Raw genomic sequence first — 14,969 nt, 5'->3', positions numbered from 1 at the left:
GCACAGCCAGCCTGTATCTGACCTGTGTGGGAAACTTCTTTGGCCTGGCTCTCATTAGACCAGAAGTTCCTCATTTGCAGGAATTTTGCTTCTCACATTACCCAAACAGAGAAAACACAGCCTGGTACCAGGAGCAGGAAACTGAAAATAAATAACTGCAGGTCTTGGTGTTGCAGCTCTGATGCAAAAGCTGTGTCATTCATTGATCCTGAACCCCTCCTGATGGTCCAGGATACACAAATTCAATTACAGCTGTGCAGTTTGAAGCTATTTAAATGGGAAATGGGATTGCTTGTAAGAAATTGAGGCTTTTCCCATTTTTTGCTACAGCCTGGTCAACAAGTGTTACATGTTACTGAATATTACTCACACCATCACCACACATGGATCTGTGCCTCCAACACACCTGACTTCAACTTCCTACAAATGAAACCTGTGTTCAGCTGTTTGAGGACACCTTCAATATGCAGAGGCAAAACTGGTCTTGCATTGGCCCATGCAAACAAACCAGGGTTTAAGATTCTTAATATCCTTAATAGAACCTGCAATTATCTAATTAAATTTACGGAGTTCAACACCTCAAGTAAGTTTTGGGTGTTTCTGCTAAGGGTCTACAGATAAAAAATGTATCTAGCAGGTCCAAGTAGTAACAGTCAGTCTTTTTTAAGGTGAAGATGTGAATACCATGCCTGGAACAGCCTTAGTACAACTTAAAGAGAACAAGACAACTTGTGGCACAAAAGAAATTGGAGCAAATATAGAGGCAAGAATTCCAATTTTCAGTAACTAGAAAGAATTTAAACAATAGTTTGTTGCTTAGATTTGTTCATGCAATCATTCTGAACCATGTTCCTTTAGAGTAAAAAAGCCTTTAAAAGGAGTATTTAGTTTTATTTAGATAATTCATTACAAGTTTTTTTTCACATTACAGTAAAAACAAGCACCATGTTTTACATCATGAGTGAGGTTTGGAAGGCTGAACGAGCTGCTTCTTGAACAGCTGAGGCATTAAACAGCACCTTTACCCTGGGGCTTTAGAAAATGCCCCAAATCACAGAAGAGTGAGAGGATAGAAGCTACTGAAATCCATTTTGCATCCAGCTCTGGAATGCAGCAAAGGGAAATCACCTTGGCGAAAGAGCTCTTGCCACAGGCCGGGCCCAGCTGCAGCAGACGTGGCTGATTTAGGGCTAACTAGAGTTTGCAATTATCCCCCAGGAATCCCCTCCCATGGACCAATTACCCATAATTACCAGTATTTCCAGCCAGCAGAGCACAGAGCTGCTCCTTTAAAAGGGTTATTCAGCTGAATGCACCTCAAGGTCCACATCAGGGATCGAGCTAAACTGAGCTACAACAAGCAGGCACAAGAGACAAACAGGTGAGTCAGCAAGGATGGAGAACACACAGAAGAGTAGAAGAAACTTTCCTTGCAACAAGCCCACATGGATGTCCAGCAAGTCAGATTTCCAGCACCCATTTCATCACTGATGCCCTGTTTGTGGAATGGTGCCAGGGAGTCACCCAAGTCAGCCCTTCACCGCAGGAAGGGCTCCCAGTTCCACGGAGATGCAGGCACAGGAAGTTCTCCCTCGGGATCAAGCACAAGCCCTCACTTTTTATGGCTCTGTACAAAGGCAGGGACAGGGAGTGTGCCATCCTTGACTCCTGCTCGGGTCTGGGGTTTGTGCTTTAATGAGAAGACAAGGGCTCGCACGGCCCGGCGATACGGAGCGCTAATGAGGCGGGAACAGAGATGAAAAGCTTCGCGCTCAATATTTTCAGCCAGTGGGTGATCAATCTGAAAACAGCAAAGTATAAAATTAGATCTTTACATTTAATAAGGAGGCCAGCTGATTGAAATTGGAGTTTGGTGCCTTTCAGTGTTTCTTCATTAATCAGCTTAGATTCAAGGAAATCTGCTTCCCATCACAAGTGTAACAGGAAGAGCAATTTAATTCCACCCTGGCAATTAAGGGACAAGGCAGCGTGGTCAGTGGCAGGGAACATATCCCACCTCCAGCTGGGTGGCAGTACTTTGCCATCACAACAGGAAACTAATCTGTGACAAGCTTTGGGTATCAGGCTCACTGCAATTATAAGCTATGCTGTAGTGTCTCCATGAAGCTCACTTTTGATCTGGCTGATATAAGGTACCTTGGATACTATTTTAAACTTGATTCCAACAGCAACTCTAAGACATGCCAAACACTTGGCAACTCTGCCTGCTGCTATAAAGGGAAATGTGGGATCTCTGTCTGTAGAAGGAGGTGTAATTAAGAACGCAGAAAGGGATTTGCTAAATGTTAATTATGTAGTTATTGCTTCAACATGTGCCAAAACCTGTAATTCAGCACAGTTTAGGAAGAAATCCCCCACCCTTCAAGAAATGGTTTTAATTTCATTCCTGCCTTTTGTGATGGGGAATCTTCCACGCGTTGCATGCAGGAGATTCCAGTGAGCTAAGTGGTATCCTGCAGGTCCTTCCCCACACAAGTTTTGCTACCCATCACTAAAAAACCCTTTGGACCCACTCAGTCCCAGCTCCCTTCCCCCTCTGGTCAGCCTCTCAGGTGTCAGTGCAGCAGCTGTGGCTCCCCTGCCTTTATAAGCAGCTGAACTGCTGTGACCTCTGCTTGCACATGTGGTGGCTGCAGGTGTTTTCAGGTGAGTCCTGTTCAGAAGCAATCCTGCTTTACCCAATTCTGCTTGTTTTAGGATGGTACCAAAATCTTTATGTTCCCCAGATTTAGACTTTACTGCCACTATAATAATATATATATATAATATAATCACCATGCATAGCTGTGCTTTCTAAGAGCTAAGCTTGACTCGCCAAAGGTGAGCTCCCACCTCCTGCAGGCATTCCTACAGTGCACCATCCTTCTATGCTGCCCCAGACTGGAAGCTGGAGAGGTTGTTCTCACAGCCAGCAAACACACAACTTTCAAACTCTTGAAATGTTTATCACTTCACTTATCGTTCAAAGGATAATTAATGAATAAGTTGAAAATTATAATTATTATGGCATTTCATAGACCAAACTAGTTATTAAGCCTTACAGCAGAGCCTTGTTCATTTAATTAAACATACCTGAGGGATCTGGTATTTATCACTTTATATACTGTCAACTTGCCTCTCCATTTTTGCTATAGATTTTCATTTACAAATATTTAATTAGGAAACAGCCAAAAAGTCCCACTGTTGCTTTCATAGCTGTTTAGTAGGAAAAACTTCATCTTCTATTAATTTCCTCCTTCTACAGCCCAACTGCAGTGGCCACACAAGTAATCTGTTGACAGGTTATGGAAATGACAACAAATACACCTCACTCGCAATTAGCAGGTTCCTTGGTGAACAACCAAAACCCATTATCTACCTTGCAAATGAAGTTACTTACAAATCCCTAAAAATAGGAACAGATCAGCTGGTTGTCCCCACTCGGCAGGCAGGACCAGCTTGGCTGGAAAAGGTTTAACTTGTTCCCACAAGAGGGAATTTTTGGAGCCCCAGACGAGCGGCTCTGAGCTGTACCTCCAGTTCCAGGGCTTCACTGAGCAGCTTCCGAGCGTTCCTCCTGAAGGCCTCGGTCCTGGGGTCACTCCTGACCTCGATGGAGGGCCTGTTGGAGTGCTCCCTGATGAAGGTCCTCCACTCCCTGAAGATGTCCCTGGCCAGGCTGGACACCTCTGGGTCAGGGTGTTTGCGCGTCCTGTTCACCGTGTGACCTGGGAACAGAGAGCTCCTGTGGGGCTGGCAGCTGGGCACAAGTACAGCTGGCACCAGGAAGTCACAGTGCCACAGCAGCCACACACCTTCTCAGCTGGGCACTCCCAGCAAAACCACCAAAGCATTCACACAAACATAAATAGAAAATGACAGGATTTAAGCATGCAGCTTGAGAAATTAGCAAGGAATTGTGAGAATCGCCTTCCCAAGGCACCCAGGTGTGGAGCCACACTTATTTAACACAGACTGTTTATACTGATCCTGGATCTGGTGCAGGTTTTTAAGCTTGGCCTACAAAAAGTGCTGGTTTTTAGCTGGGAACCTGTTTTGCATCAAGGGAAATATAGGCTGGATATTAGTAAAAAGTTTTTTCCAGAAAGGGTGATAAAGCTCTGGAATGGCTGCCCAGGGAGGTGGTGCAGTCCCCATCCCTGGGTGTGTTTAACAAAGCCTGGATGTGGCACTGGGTGCCAGGGCTTAGTGGAGGTGCTGGGGCTGGGTTGAAGTTGATGATTTTACAGGTCTCTTCCAACCCAGTGATTCTGGGAATTCTGGGAATTTAGGGAAGCAGATGTTACTGGTGATGGCTGCAGCATTTAAACATGGGAACACCACAGTGACTCCAAGCAGAATCCTTCCCATCCAGGGGGCCTGGCAGTGCAGAAGAGGCTTTCCCCTGTGAGGAGACAAAAGGGACCCTCCTGCTTCCAGAGGGATGTTTTTCCCTGGCCAGGAGCGCTGTCGGCCAGGAGATGTCACTGTTAGGCTTCAGTGCCTCTTCAGGCCGGCGCTATTCAGGCAGGACTGGGACACAATCCCGGGAAAAGCCCGAGTGAGCTGAACATGGCAAATGCAATGACAGATCAGGAGGATGGGGAAAGGGGCGGATGGCAGCTCCTTTTGCAGGGCTCTGTGAACAGAGATCCGGCTGCTCCGACGGCAAACAAAGGCCGGGATGCTCTCCCTGTTCGGGAAGGGCAGGGACCATGTGGTCACCGTTATCCCTCCCCCAAGTCCTGGCAGGCACGGGGCTGTGCCATTTGAATCCCCTCTGCTGGGGATTCCTCAGCGTGGGGATGCAGAGAGCAGCTCCGGGCCACTCTGAGATTTTCTCACACCTTCAGGGGATTCAGCCAAATCAGATAAATGAGCACTGACAGCAGGAGAAGGAGTAAACAGAGTTACCCCGGAGAGCTCTTCAAAATTCTGACCACAAAAGGGGTGATGCAGGATTTCCTGGGAGGAATCAGAGCTGACTTTTTCAGTACAAGCTGTGCAAACTGCAGGCTTGGTATCAACAACATTTAATTGGCAGCAATTTCCTCATTTCTTAAAGAGCTTCCAGACTAATCTCTAGTGCACTGACAAGCCAAGCAGACACAAGACAGCCTAATATTCACAGTTTAGATAGACCAGATGTACCTATTTTAGTGGAAAGCAACACTTCCTTGGAAGGTATCTTCTTCTTCAGCTCCTCCAAAGCTTCCATCAGGTTCTCTTTTGGTTGCCCAGGAAGCTCAAGGATAGACTTCCATCGTTTTATGTCTTCCACAACCACAACTCTCTGGGAAAGAGAAGAGCTCCTTATGAAAGTGGAATATTGTTACGAGAAGTAAGGACACCACCTTTATCTCAGCTAATGGGGCTGTTATCAATACATGAATTATTGATCACGGCATCAGAATAGACGATGGAATATATATGCTTGGAATTAGGAAACTCCTGCAAATCAAGACTGAAGTCACCAGCAAACAAAGGGAGAGGCTTCACCCAGATCTGCCAAACTCTGAGCACAAAACATCAAACTCCTAGAAGTGTTCTCAAGTAAAGGAATCCATTGTATAAACGTTTCTAAACAGGAAAAGGGATTAAGAGGGAGGTGGCTGATTATCCTGAGAATCCAGCCCAGATTGACTATAGAAGTAAAACAAGTAAAAAAACAAGTAAAACAACCTGAATACACTGCACAGTTCCAGTGTTTTTCACTGGTTTTACCACAGACCTTGACAGAACAGACTGCAACCAGTGCAAGTCTCATATTTTGGATGTGAAGCATCTTATGCAGCAGTGGTCAGACAACTGCAGTGCTTTATGCACCATTCTTTGGATTTTTGCCACACTCGGTGAACTTTTTGGTGCAGCAGATGTTTTGCTGTTGTGTTTCTACAAGGAGGTGACCAAGAGGGGTTCAGGTCTCAGGCACGACATCCATGAAATGAACTGAAGGGTTTTCCTTGCTGGAAAGGGATGAGAGCCGGCTGCAAACACTGAGCCTCCAGTGTCACCGGGCTGTCCTCGAACAGGAACAGACCACCAGCCTGCCCTGCACCACGCCGTAATAACCCAGGAGACCCCTTCCGAGGCAGCAGAGCCCTGTGCAGCCGCCTCCCTGCTCGGATCCCGCCGCGGCGCTGCAAACATTCCCGTGTTCCCACACCGCCACCCGCCCGGGCCGGGCCGGGCCGGGCCCCCGCTCCCTCCCACCGGTGACCTGCCTTGAGGGACTCGATGGTGACCTGCCGGCAGGCACGGGGCCCGGGCGCGGCCCGGCGGGGGCTCTGCGGGCCGCGGGCGCAGCGCACCACGAACCGATCCATGTCGGCCCTGCCGCCGTCCCTCACGGAAACCGCCGACGCGGCCCCGCCATTTCCGCCCGGTAGTTCCCTCCAGGGGCGAGGCCCTATGGGACGGCCGGGGGTACCGCGCGGTGTGGACTACATTTCCCAGCAGGCCCCGCGCGGGAGCGGATGCCTCTGCCTCGCCCTTTCCGCACGGTAGTTTCCGCTGGGGGCGAGGCTCTATGGAATGGGCGGGGATGCCCCGCGGCGCGGACTACACCTCCCAGCAAGCTTCGCGAGGGGCACATCTCGCGAGAGGCTGCCGGCGGCCGGTGCCGGGGCGGAGGAGCGAAGATGGCGGTGCGGCGGGGCGGCCTCGCCGTCCTCCTCCTGCTCCTGCCGCTGTTCCTGGTGATCCAGGCGGGAGCCGCCTCGGGCCAGCTCCCCGCTGCCTCCTCCGAGGCCTTCGACTCCGTGCTGGGCAACACGGCATCGTGTCACCGCGCCTGCCAGCTGACGTACCCCCTGCACACCTACCCCAAGGTACGGCGGGCCCTGCCCTCACCTGCGCCGCTTCCCTGCGCCTGCCCCGGGCTGCACGGCCCTTCCTTGGCCCCTGTCCCCCTGCAGCTCCCTCTCCTCTCTAGAGACAGGTGCTTCGTTATCTAAATAGATGGGTAGGCTGCCGCTTGCCAGTGAAGCGCTGTTGTCCAAGTGCAGCTTTGTCAGTGCTGGGGTTTTGTGGGTTTTGGGCGTTTGGCTGCTCTTTTATTCCTCCTGTTCCCAAAAAGGCAGCTGTAATTTGGCTCTGTATTTTGGGCACTGAAACAGTGCTGTGGTCGTGGCAGGGCAGAGATCCTGAGTCAGGGCTCCTGTGCGGCACTTGGATGTTGAAGGGTGAAGCATAAATGATGACAAACAAGTAGCTCGTCAGAGCCTTCGTGGCAACTTTTTATCTCATGATAAAATACTTTAATTGTGTCTGATAGGAATTTAATTTAATCCACCAGGGTTTGCTGTTGGTTCATGCTTGTATGCTTTTGAACTATGGGTTTAAATTTGGAAAATTTCACAAATCTCATAATTCCTTGTTCTTTGTTGGTTATAAACTTCATTATAAGCTGCAGCTGTGTAGCTCTTACCCCGTATTTGGGATTTCACAGGAAGGCAGCAGTGCCAGGATCAGGTAGCAGGGCTTTGTCTGCTCCCCCATCGAATTCAGTTGGATTTTGTAGCTGGAAAGTAACAGGGAGTTGTGTGGAATATGGGTAAATTTACACAGCTTGTTTTGGTGTATTGCACTTTGGAATTTTGTTACTTTACTTTTTCGGTAAGAGTTTTGTCATGTGTTGTTGGAGCTGTTCACTAATACAGTCACATTTTTTACATTTACTGTTTGTTCTGTTTGTCACGAAACTGCTGGTGGAATTGAAAGAGATTTGTTTTAGTTGTGAGTGGAAAATAAGACAAAATTCATTGATTGTGATGGAAAAACATCTGTGCAGCTCATTTATCTGGATATCAAATTACAGAACGTTTTCTGCTCCAGCACCACCCACCCTGTCAGTGTTGGATTCAAGCTTTAGTTTATACTAATAATTTTCTCCTCTTGTGCCTTCAAAGCAGATGAGCTCATGGTGTGGTGACAATGGCCGGGTCATTTACAGCAGGTTGTACAAGAGGCGTGGTGTGTTTGGTTGTTGTTAAATCAATTCAGGGCCCGTTCTGCACCTGTGCAGCGTGAGTGGCTGCTGGCTTTGACATTCTGGGTCACGGGTCAGTGGCAGGGTGTGGTCACTGGGACACTCCTGTCACAGGGGCTGTAACTCACATCCGTTCCCCTGGAGCTGTGGACAGAAGAAATACTGGGTGTAGGATTTCTGTGTTTGCCTCATTTTAATGGCTGGCAGTGGGGAAGCACTTTTGCCCTTCAGTTCAATGTAATAAATAAACATTTGTGTTTGTAGAGCTGGCAGTAGGCAGATAACCAGGATGCTGTATAGGATATCTGATAATAATCTCTTTTTCTGATAGTTCTGTTGTAGCTCTGATTAGAATCATTAATCTGTTTAGATTAATTGTATTCCACTGTCAAAATTAGAGGGTTTTGGTCCTTTCCTGCTGGGTTTTACCATTTAAATTCTGAGAATGGAGGTTTCCTACTCTTCATAGGGTTAAACATCAATAAATCTTTTACAGCACTGTCTTAATTTCAAACACAACACTTTCTCAAACATCCATTTTGCTGGTGAGCTGTGGGTGTGGAATTCCAGAACCCCTTTTGCTGCTCCAGCCTTGCCAATGAACCCGTGGGTCGTTGGCGCTGCTTGGCTCGGCCTCATCCCATTTCACACTGAGCTGGGCTGGTGGAGGGAAGGAGGGCAAAAACACCCAACCAACCAACACCAAAAGAGTTTGTTTTCTGCCAATTTGCTGTGGAGTGGGGGTTTGCAGGCCTGTCCTTGTGCCTCCCCAGGAAGAGGAGCTGTACGCCTGCCAGCGCGGCTGCCGGCTCTTCTCCATCTGCCAGTTCGTGGACGACGGCGCCGATCTGAACAGAACCAAGCAGGAGTGTGACTCAGGTGAGCCCTGCAGTGCCCCAGCAGCTGAGCACGCAGTGGGGGGCACAGCTGCAGGGTCTGAAGGGGTGCTCTTGAGTTGGTGGCATTCTTTCAGTTGTTTTGGGTTTGTTTAACAGCTTCGTAAAGTCTGTGTGCAGGATATGTAAAAAAAGTCTTATGGGAAGGTTGTTGTCTGGGAGTTTCTCCTCAGTGCTGATGTTTTCATGAATTTCTCAAGTATCACCAGTGTCAGTAAAATGCACTATTTCTAATTTATTTACAATAAACAGTTTGTCATAGAAAACACAAAATGCTTGGGGGGAAATTCAGACAAATGAACACTTGTCTTTTAATAATTCCCTGTGACAATGAGTCCTGTTTGCCATTCCTGAAAAATTTGTATATAGAAGTGAATTGTTCAGTGGAGCACAGATCTAAGCTTTGTAGCTTGTGGTCTGGCCTACATCCTAAGCTTTTCCTGCAGCTAACCCCTTGGGAATGAGGTACAGCTTTGTTTGGAATAGGCCTTTAAGTACTAATTCTCTCAAGCTATCTGTGTTACAGCAGAGATGTAACAGTGAAGATGAAATACAGAATCATTTAAGTTGGAGAAGACCTTTAAGATCATCAAGTCCAACCATTCCCCCAGCACTGCCAAGCCCACCACTAATCATGTCCCCAAGTGCCACACCTCTGTGTCCCTCCAGGGATAATGTGATACAGGCCAATTAATAGTGGGTTTGGAATTGTACAGAACTTTGTTCCAGTAATACTGAGGAAGCTGATTCACGGCTTTATTCAGAAAGGAAAGGCAGGAACTCTCTACCTTGACTACCAATACAATGAAGCACCAGGCCAGCACTCAGGGGAGGCTTTTGGCCTCTCAGTAGCTCCTGAAAGCAAGAGAGCTTGTGGCCAGCTCAGGCAGGGAAGCAGCCTGGCATGCAGAGATGCTGATGTGTTAGAAAAGTGCAGTAAATACTCCAGAAATAGGCTAATGCTGCAGTCTGTCACAGGGTAGCTGTGATCCAGCCTGTCAGTGTAGTTGTCAAACCACACACACAGAGTGCCATGAAGCAGGGTAATGCAGCAATAGAGCACATGTAGGGTAATGGAGCAGTTGCTTATTCCTGGTTTAACTCTTCTTTCTGGGGCTGTTGTCTTTGCTGGCTTATGTTCTCTAATCTGCTGGTGGGTGCCCGGCATGCTGATGTGTTAGAAAAGTGCAGTAAATACTCCAGAAATGGGCTAATGCTGCAGTCTGTCACAGGGTAGCTGTGATCCAGCCTGTCAGTGTACTTGTCAAACCACACACACAGAGTGCCATGAAGCAGGGTAATGCAGCAATAGAGCACATGTAGGGTAATGGAGCAGTTGCTTATTCCTGGTTTAACTCTTCTTTCTGGGGCTGTTGTCTTTGCTGGCTTATGTTCTCTGGTGGGTGCCCGGTGTGTTCTGTGCCTGGCAGATCCATCTTGGCTGCTCTGCTCAGTTCTGTCTCTGGTGCTTCCTGCACTGACTCTGTGGCAGCTGTAGCATGGAGTGGCTGCTCAGGTGCCCTGAGCTGAGCACTCAAAGGTTTAGCTGCTGCTGCCATGCTTCCTGTCAGCTTCTTAGTCCTTATGGTGGTCCACTTGTTCCTCTGGAAAACTGGGAGAGCTCCTGTCCTCTGTGTTGTTTTTTGGTTGGATTCTTTAGTTCAGGTGTTACTGAAACACTGTCCACCTAAGCTTTAGAATAGTGCAGGAGAGCTGTGCCTGTGTGTCATCTGCCTGGTTTGTCCACGGGCAGAATAAACTAAATTATTCTCTTCAAGTAATTTAGATTTCTTGGTCTTTATGACCTCTAGTGAGCAATTAATAGAAGCTCTCTATAAAACAAAGAGTTATCTTCATTTTCCATAAGAAATTATTCCATAATACTTGAAGGGCAGTTTCTGTATTAGCAGGAAATGTTCCTTTGATTTTCCTGTGATACCATGGCTTCTGCTGTTACCTCAAAGGGATTTAATGGACTGATGGTCCCTCTGTTCTCTTTAGGATTCCATCTCTGTTCTCTGATGTTTTGTGTGATATGTAGAAGAAAGCTGTAGTGGTGGTGGGAGGATCAATGAGAGCTTGCATCCCTGAGCTCAGCCAGGGTAACACTGGTGATCATTTGCTCTGATTGCAGCCAGATTTCAACTCCCTGCTCTGTTGAAGCTCTGATTCTGTCATTAGACCTCAGAGCAAATGCTACCCTGGGGTTGCCATATCTTCCCCTGCAAAAAGGGATTGTCAACTGCTGCTTTGTTTCTGATCCAACTTATACTGAGAATGTTTTCTTGACTAAAATGCAGAGTTTATCATCTCATTTGGGGAACTTCTCCCTTGCAGCCTGTACTGAAGCATACTCCCAATCTGATGAACAATATGCTTGCCATCTTGGATGCCAGAACCAGTTGCCATTTGCTGAGTTAAGGCAAGAGCAAGTAAGTAGGTGACATGTTTTTCAAATACCACCTACTTGTTTCTGTTCAGTGTGTGTCTTCTCTTTTAAAATTTCTTCAAATGGAAAATAAATCTTCGTAAGAACTGAAATCTAGACATGAGGTGAGGGGTGAGCAAGAATGTAACTTCTGTCCTTTTCATGTTAAAACAAATGGAAAAAAATGTTAATGTTGTGCTTGCAGTTAATGTCCCTGATGCCACGAATTCATCTCCTCTTTCCTCTGACACTGGTGAGATCATTCTGGAGTGACATGATGGACTCAGCTCAGAGCTTCATCACATCCTCATGGACTTTCTACCTTCAGGCAGATGATGGCAAAATTGTCATATTCCAGGTGCTTCCTTTTTTCATTGAGATTAAGGTGTTGCTGCTGACTTCAACTCTGCCTCTTCCAGCCAGAGAAAAGCCTCTAGAACACCATCCAAAGTGCTTTGTTTTTCCTAGTATTTCACTGCCTTTAGGGCCATTTTAAAATTCAAACTTAAAAGAATGGAGCATTTCGTAAGGTTAATTTCTGTATTAGTTTTGAAAATGTAAATTACCAAAATTATCAAAACCAGTGAAAGCTTTCTAGCAGGCTCTCCTAACTCCTTATTTTGTTTTAGTCAAAGCCAGAAGTGCAGTATGTTCCGCAGCTTGATCAGGAAACTGGAGATACAAAAGCATCCTTGTCGCTGAGTAAAACAGCCTGTAAGTTGTTTTTTGTGCTTTGGAAGAGTAAATGCAAATGTTCCTTGTCATGCAACTTTAAAAAATGATGTTGCAGGTGGCATGTGGAAGCTGCAATGTAATTATTTACTGTGCAGAGCACACCGTGGCAAAGTGCGGTAGAAACCGAGCTCTGCTGGAAATGGGAGCCTGTGAGCTGGGGCTGTTTTAAAAGCTTCCTTTTGTGCTGTCTGTACAGACAGAGGGTGTGGGGTGTGGGTTCTGCCTTGCCTTGCCCTCGTGCCCTCTGTTTGTCTGTTGTGCCCCAGCAGACGGACGCCCGGGGAGCTCGCAGACCTTCCGGGGGCTCTTCGAGGAGCGAGCCAGCGACAGCTTCTTCAAGTGTCTCTCCATGTACGTATGTCCTGAGCTGGCTGTGCCACTGGGCAGGGTAAAGGCCTTTCCTCTGGGTGTGCAGCCCTCTTGGGAAGTCTCCAAGTCTGTAGGATCAGGATGCACAGCATCACAGTTTTGTATCTGACCGTTAGTGCTGCTGCCCTGTGTTTTCTGCATGCTGTCCTGCCAGCTTTGATTTTTCCTTTCCATTTCAAGTGAACAACATATTGATAATTTCCTGCACTGTTTTTTGAGTGTGTTCTGGGAACTGTTTAATCAATACTGTGTTTTGCCTGTTCATTAGCTCTGAATGTGTTTTAGGGCAAGGCACTTTGTTTTGGGATTGTGTCGTGTAGCACGCTGCTATGTCTTGTTTCCAGGCTGAAAATATTCAGTATGTATTTATTAAAGCTTTTTACTTTCTCCTTAAAAGTTCACACATGAAGGATCAGTAAGTTGTCCTGCCAATGCATAACAGAAAAATCTGGTTTTAAATCTGTAAACAGGAGGATTCTTAGGGCCCCATAAGAGAATCCTGCAAGTCTTTTGTGATATCAAGGGGGCATTAGGAGTACCCAGGAGTCTGCAGTGGGCTATGTAGCTGGAAGGGCCAGAGACTAATGAATTGGCAGGAAAGGCAGTCAGAAATGAGCCAGACTTTTTAGAGGTCCGTTGTCTTGTATTCAGTCTATAAAATCTATCAACATTCTTGTCATTTCAGAAATTCCAGTTGGATTTTAACCACTACGCTCGTCCTGTCAGTGCTGGTGCTGCTCTGGATTTGTTGTGCAACTGTAGCTACAGCTGTAGAGCAGTATGTTCCATCTGAGGTACTGCATTTCAGAGCAAAAGTGTTTGGAATTTATTCATTATGTTGCTTTTCTGTTACAGCTGTCCAGAGACGAAGAAATATTTGGGGGAGGCTCAGTTAAGGAGGGTTTTCTTATTTTGCAGCTGTGGATGGCAAACCAATTTTGTTTATTTAAATGATGGTTTTATAGCTGAGCATTCTTGCTCATTCCTGTGGCTCACAGGAGCTCTGAGCCTTATTCAGCCACGATGTCTTTTGGTTTGTAGTGCTGTACCCTCAACAGCCTTCAGGGTGCTCTGAGCAAATGGAGGCTGATTCTCATTTCTCTGGGAATGAAGCTGTTCTGAGGGTTGGGTGGTGTAGGGAGGACCCAGTTTAGGTTTAGTGCAGGAGGATCAGTAGTGAGAACAGTGACAGCACAGTTATTGGTGATATGTATGAGTGCAGAGTCTCGTGGAGGGGAACAGGCACTCTCCCAGGGCCCAGAGAGTCCTGACTCCGTGATTGCACACCACAGGAGCTGTTACACAAATGCTCTATCTGCCCTTGTTCTGGCAGATTTCATCTTCTGGGTGCAAGTCTAGTTCCAGCCCTGAATTTCAGATGCTACAGAAGGCCTTGTGTTGCAGGGCTGCAGCCATCAGAACCTGGAATGCAGCTGCATAATGAAATCCATGTCATTCAGAATATGGAGGGTCTTTGTCTTAAAGTACCTTGTTTAAATGTTTCAGAAGCTGAGCATCTATGGAGATTTGGAATACATGAATGAGCAAAAACTCAACAGATACCCACCCTCTGCACTTGTTGTGGTTAGATGCAAGACTGAGGAACATGAAGAAGCAGGACCTCTTCCTACAAAAGTCAATCTGGATCAATCTGCAATTTAAACCCGTTGGATCCGATAGACTAATTCTAACAGAGCTAGAAACTCCTGATTGATTCTGGTGGTTCTTCAGATGAGAAGCTTAGCAACCAGTCTTTAAATGCAAATAAAGTTGCAAAATCATCAAATGTCATGGGATTTTGTTTTCAGCTAGTAAAGAAGATTCAGACATTCAGACATGAATTTGTTTGTTTCCAGGTATAATCACTTTTCACTGGTGTTTGCTATTGTGTCTTTTTGCTTACAGAAGTTGTAAGCATGCTTTCCATACTTCTGCCAGGACACTTTCAAACTTACTTGTGTGTTCTAGGATGTAATGTGTACAGTCAGAGTTAGCTTTGTAAAGGTATAAGACATTTTAAGTAGGCAGGACATGCCTTTCTAGTGTTGCACCTTCTGTTGTAGTTAAGAGAAAATATTATAAAATTATCTGCTGAATTTTTTTGTACTTGTTAATGTCCATGCACAAACAACCCTGTCTTCAAAAATAGAAATATATTTTTTCTACAGTGTGGCAATATTCGAGGTGGAAAGCATTTGTGAGGTACTGTAAGCTAGAATTCAGCTTGTGAAAGATGGAAATGTGTTAAAATTTACAGACATATCCCTTCACATGCAGAACATTACATGGTCAGTTATTTTGTCAAACTTTAGCCTTTAAGTCTTAAATTGCTTGTAAAGTTAGCACCTGTGTTTTCTGAAAACTTCTGCTTTCTGTTCTTAATTAACTATTCTGGTCTTGTAACTTCATTTACAGAAACAAGTTGATTCCTGAGAAATGAGAGCAGACAAATAAAATTGACTGTATAGAAAATGTTGACTATATAGCTTTTTGCAATGGTTAATTATTGACCACAGCAGGCTCAGTGTGAAAGCCTGTCTGTAGCCTTCCT

At 46.2% G+C, this 14,969-nt stretch overlaps 2 protein-coding genes across 3 annotated transcripts; one reads left to right on the top strand and one right to left on the bottom strand.

The window, feature by feature from the left end:
• Positions 1-870: 870 nt before the first annotated feature.
• TCEANC2 (transcription elongation factor A N-terminal and central domain containing 2) lies at positions 871-6,437 on the bottom strand. Its single transcript, XM_039711354.1, has 4 exons — positions 6,225-6,437; positions 5,152-5,293; positions 3,535-3,728; positions 871-1,801 (listed from the first exon to the last, which is right to left on the bottom strand). The coding sequence occupies exons 1-4, from the start codon at positions 6,324-6,326 to the stop codon at positions 1,613-1,615; spliced, it is 627 nt and encodes a 208-aa protein (XP_039567288.1). The 5' UTR covers positions 6,327-6,437; the 3' UTR covers positions 871-1,612.
• Positions 6,438-6,600: 163 nt separating this feature from the next.
• On the top strand, positions 6,601-14,901 carry TMEM59 (transmembrane protein 59). 2 transcript variants are annotated; one of them, XM_039711351.1, is made up of 8 exons: positions 6,601-6,830; positions 8,764-8,869; positions 11,224-11,318; positions 11,520-11,672; positions 11,944-12,028; positions 12,319-12,400; positions 13,104-13,212; positions 13,925-14,901. In XM_039711351.1, exons 1-8 carry the CDS (start codon positions 6,642-6,644, stop codon positions 14,078-14,080), a joined length of 975 nt encoding a protein of 324 aa, XP_039567285.1. In that variant the 5' UTR covers positions 6,601-6,641; the 3' UTR covers positions 14,081-14,901. The 2 variants fall into 2 exon arrangements, with proteins under 2 accessions (XP_039567285.1, XP_039567284.1); XM_039711350.1 differs by having other exon boundaries at positions 12,316-12,400.
• The last annotated feature ends 68 nt before the right edge of the window (positions 14,902-14,969 follow it).

Source organism: Passer montanus, unplaced genomic scaffold (assembly GCF_014805655.1).
Source record: "Passer montanus isolate IOZ18808 unplaced genomic scaffold, ASM1480565v1 scaffold25, whole genome shotgun sequence".
Lineage (NCBI taxonomy): Eukaryota > Metazoa > Chordata > Aves > Passeriformes > Passeridae > Passer > Passer montanus.
Note: the sequence above shows the minus strand (reverse complement) of the source record. Positions and strands in the feature narration are given on the sequence as shown.

What these genes read in the sequence shown, in the direction of transcription:
- TCEANC2 (XM_039711354.1), bottom strand. Translation starts at nt 6,326, where the DNA reads ATGGATCGGTTCGTGGTGCGCTGCGCCCGCGGCCCGCAGAGCCCCCGC. An exon ending in GTTGCTTTCCACTAAAATAG is followed by an intron (nt 3,729 to 5,151) that starts GTACATCTGGTC and finishes CTCTGTTCCCAG; the next exon opens with GTCACACGGTGAACAGGACG. An exon ending in GTGAAGCCCTGGAACTGGAG is followed by an intron (nt 1,802 to 3,534) that starts GTACAGCTCAGA and finishes TGCTGTTTTCAG; the next exon opens with ATTGATCACCCACTGGCTGA.
- TMEM59 (XM_039711350.1), top strand. Translation starts at nt 6,642, where the DNA reads ATGGCGGTGCGGCGGGGCGGCCTCGCCGTCCTCCTCCTGCTCCTGCCG. An exon ending in CAAGCAGGAGTGTGACTCAG is followed by an intron (nt 8,870 to 11,223) that starts GTGAGCCCTGCA and finishes TCTCCCTTGCAG; the next exon opens with CCTGTACTGAAGCATACTCC. An exon ending in TTCTTCAAGTGTCTCTCCAT is followed by an intron (nt 12,401 to 13,103) that starts GTACGTATGTCC and finishes TTGTCATTTCAG; the next exon opens with AAATTCCAGTTGGATTTTAA.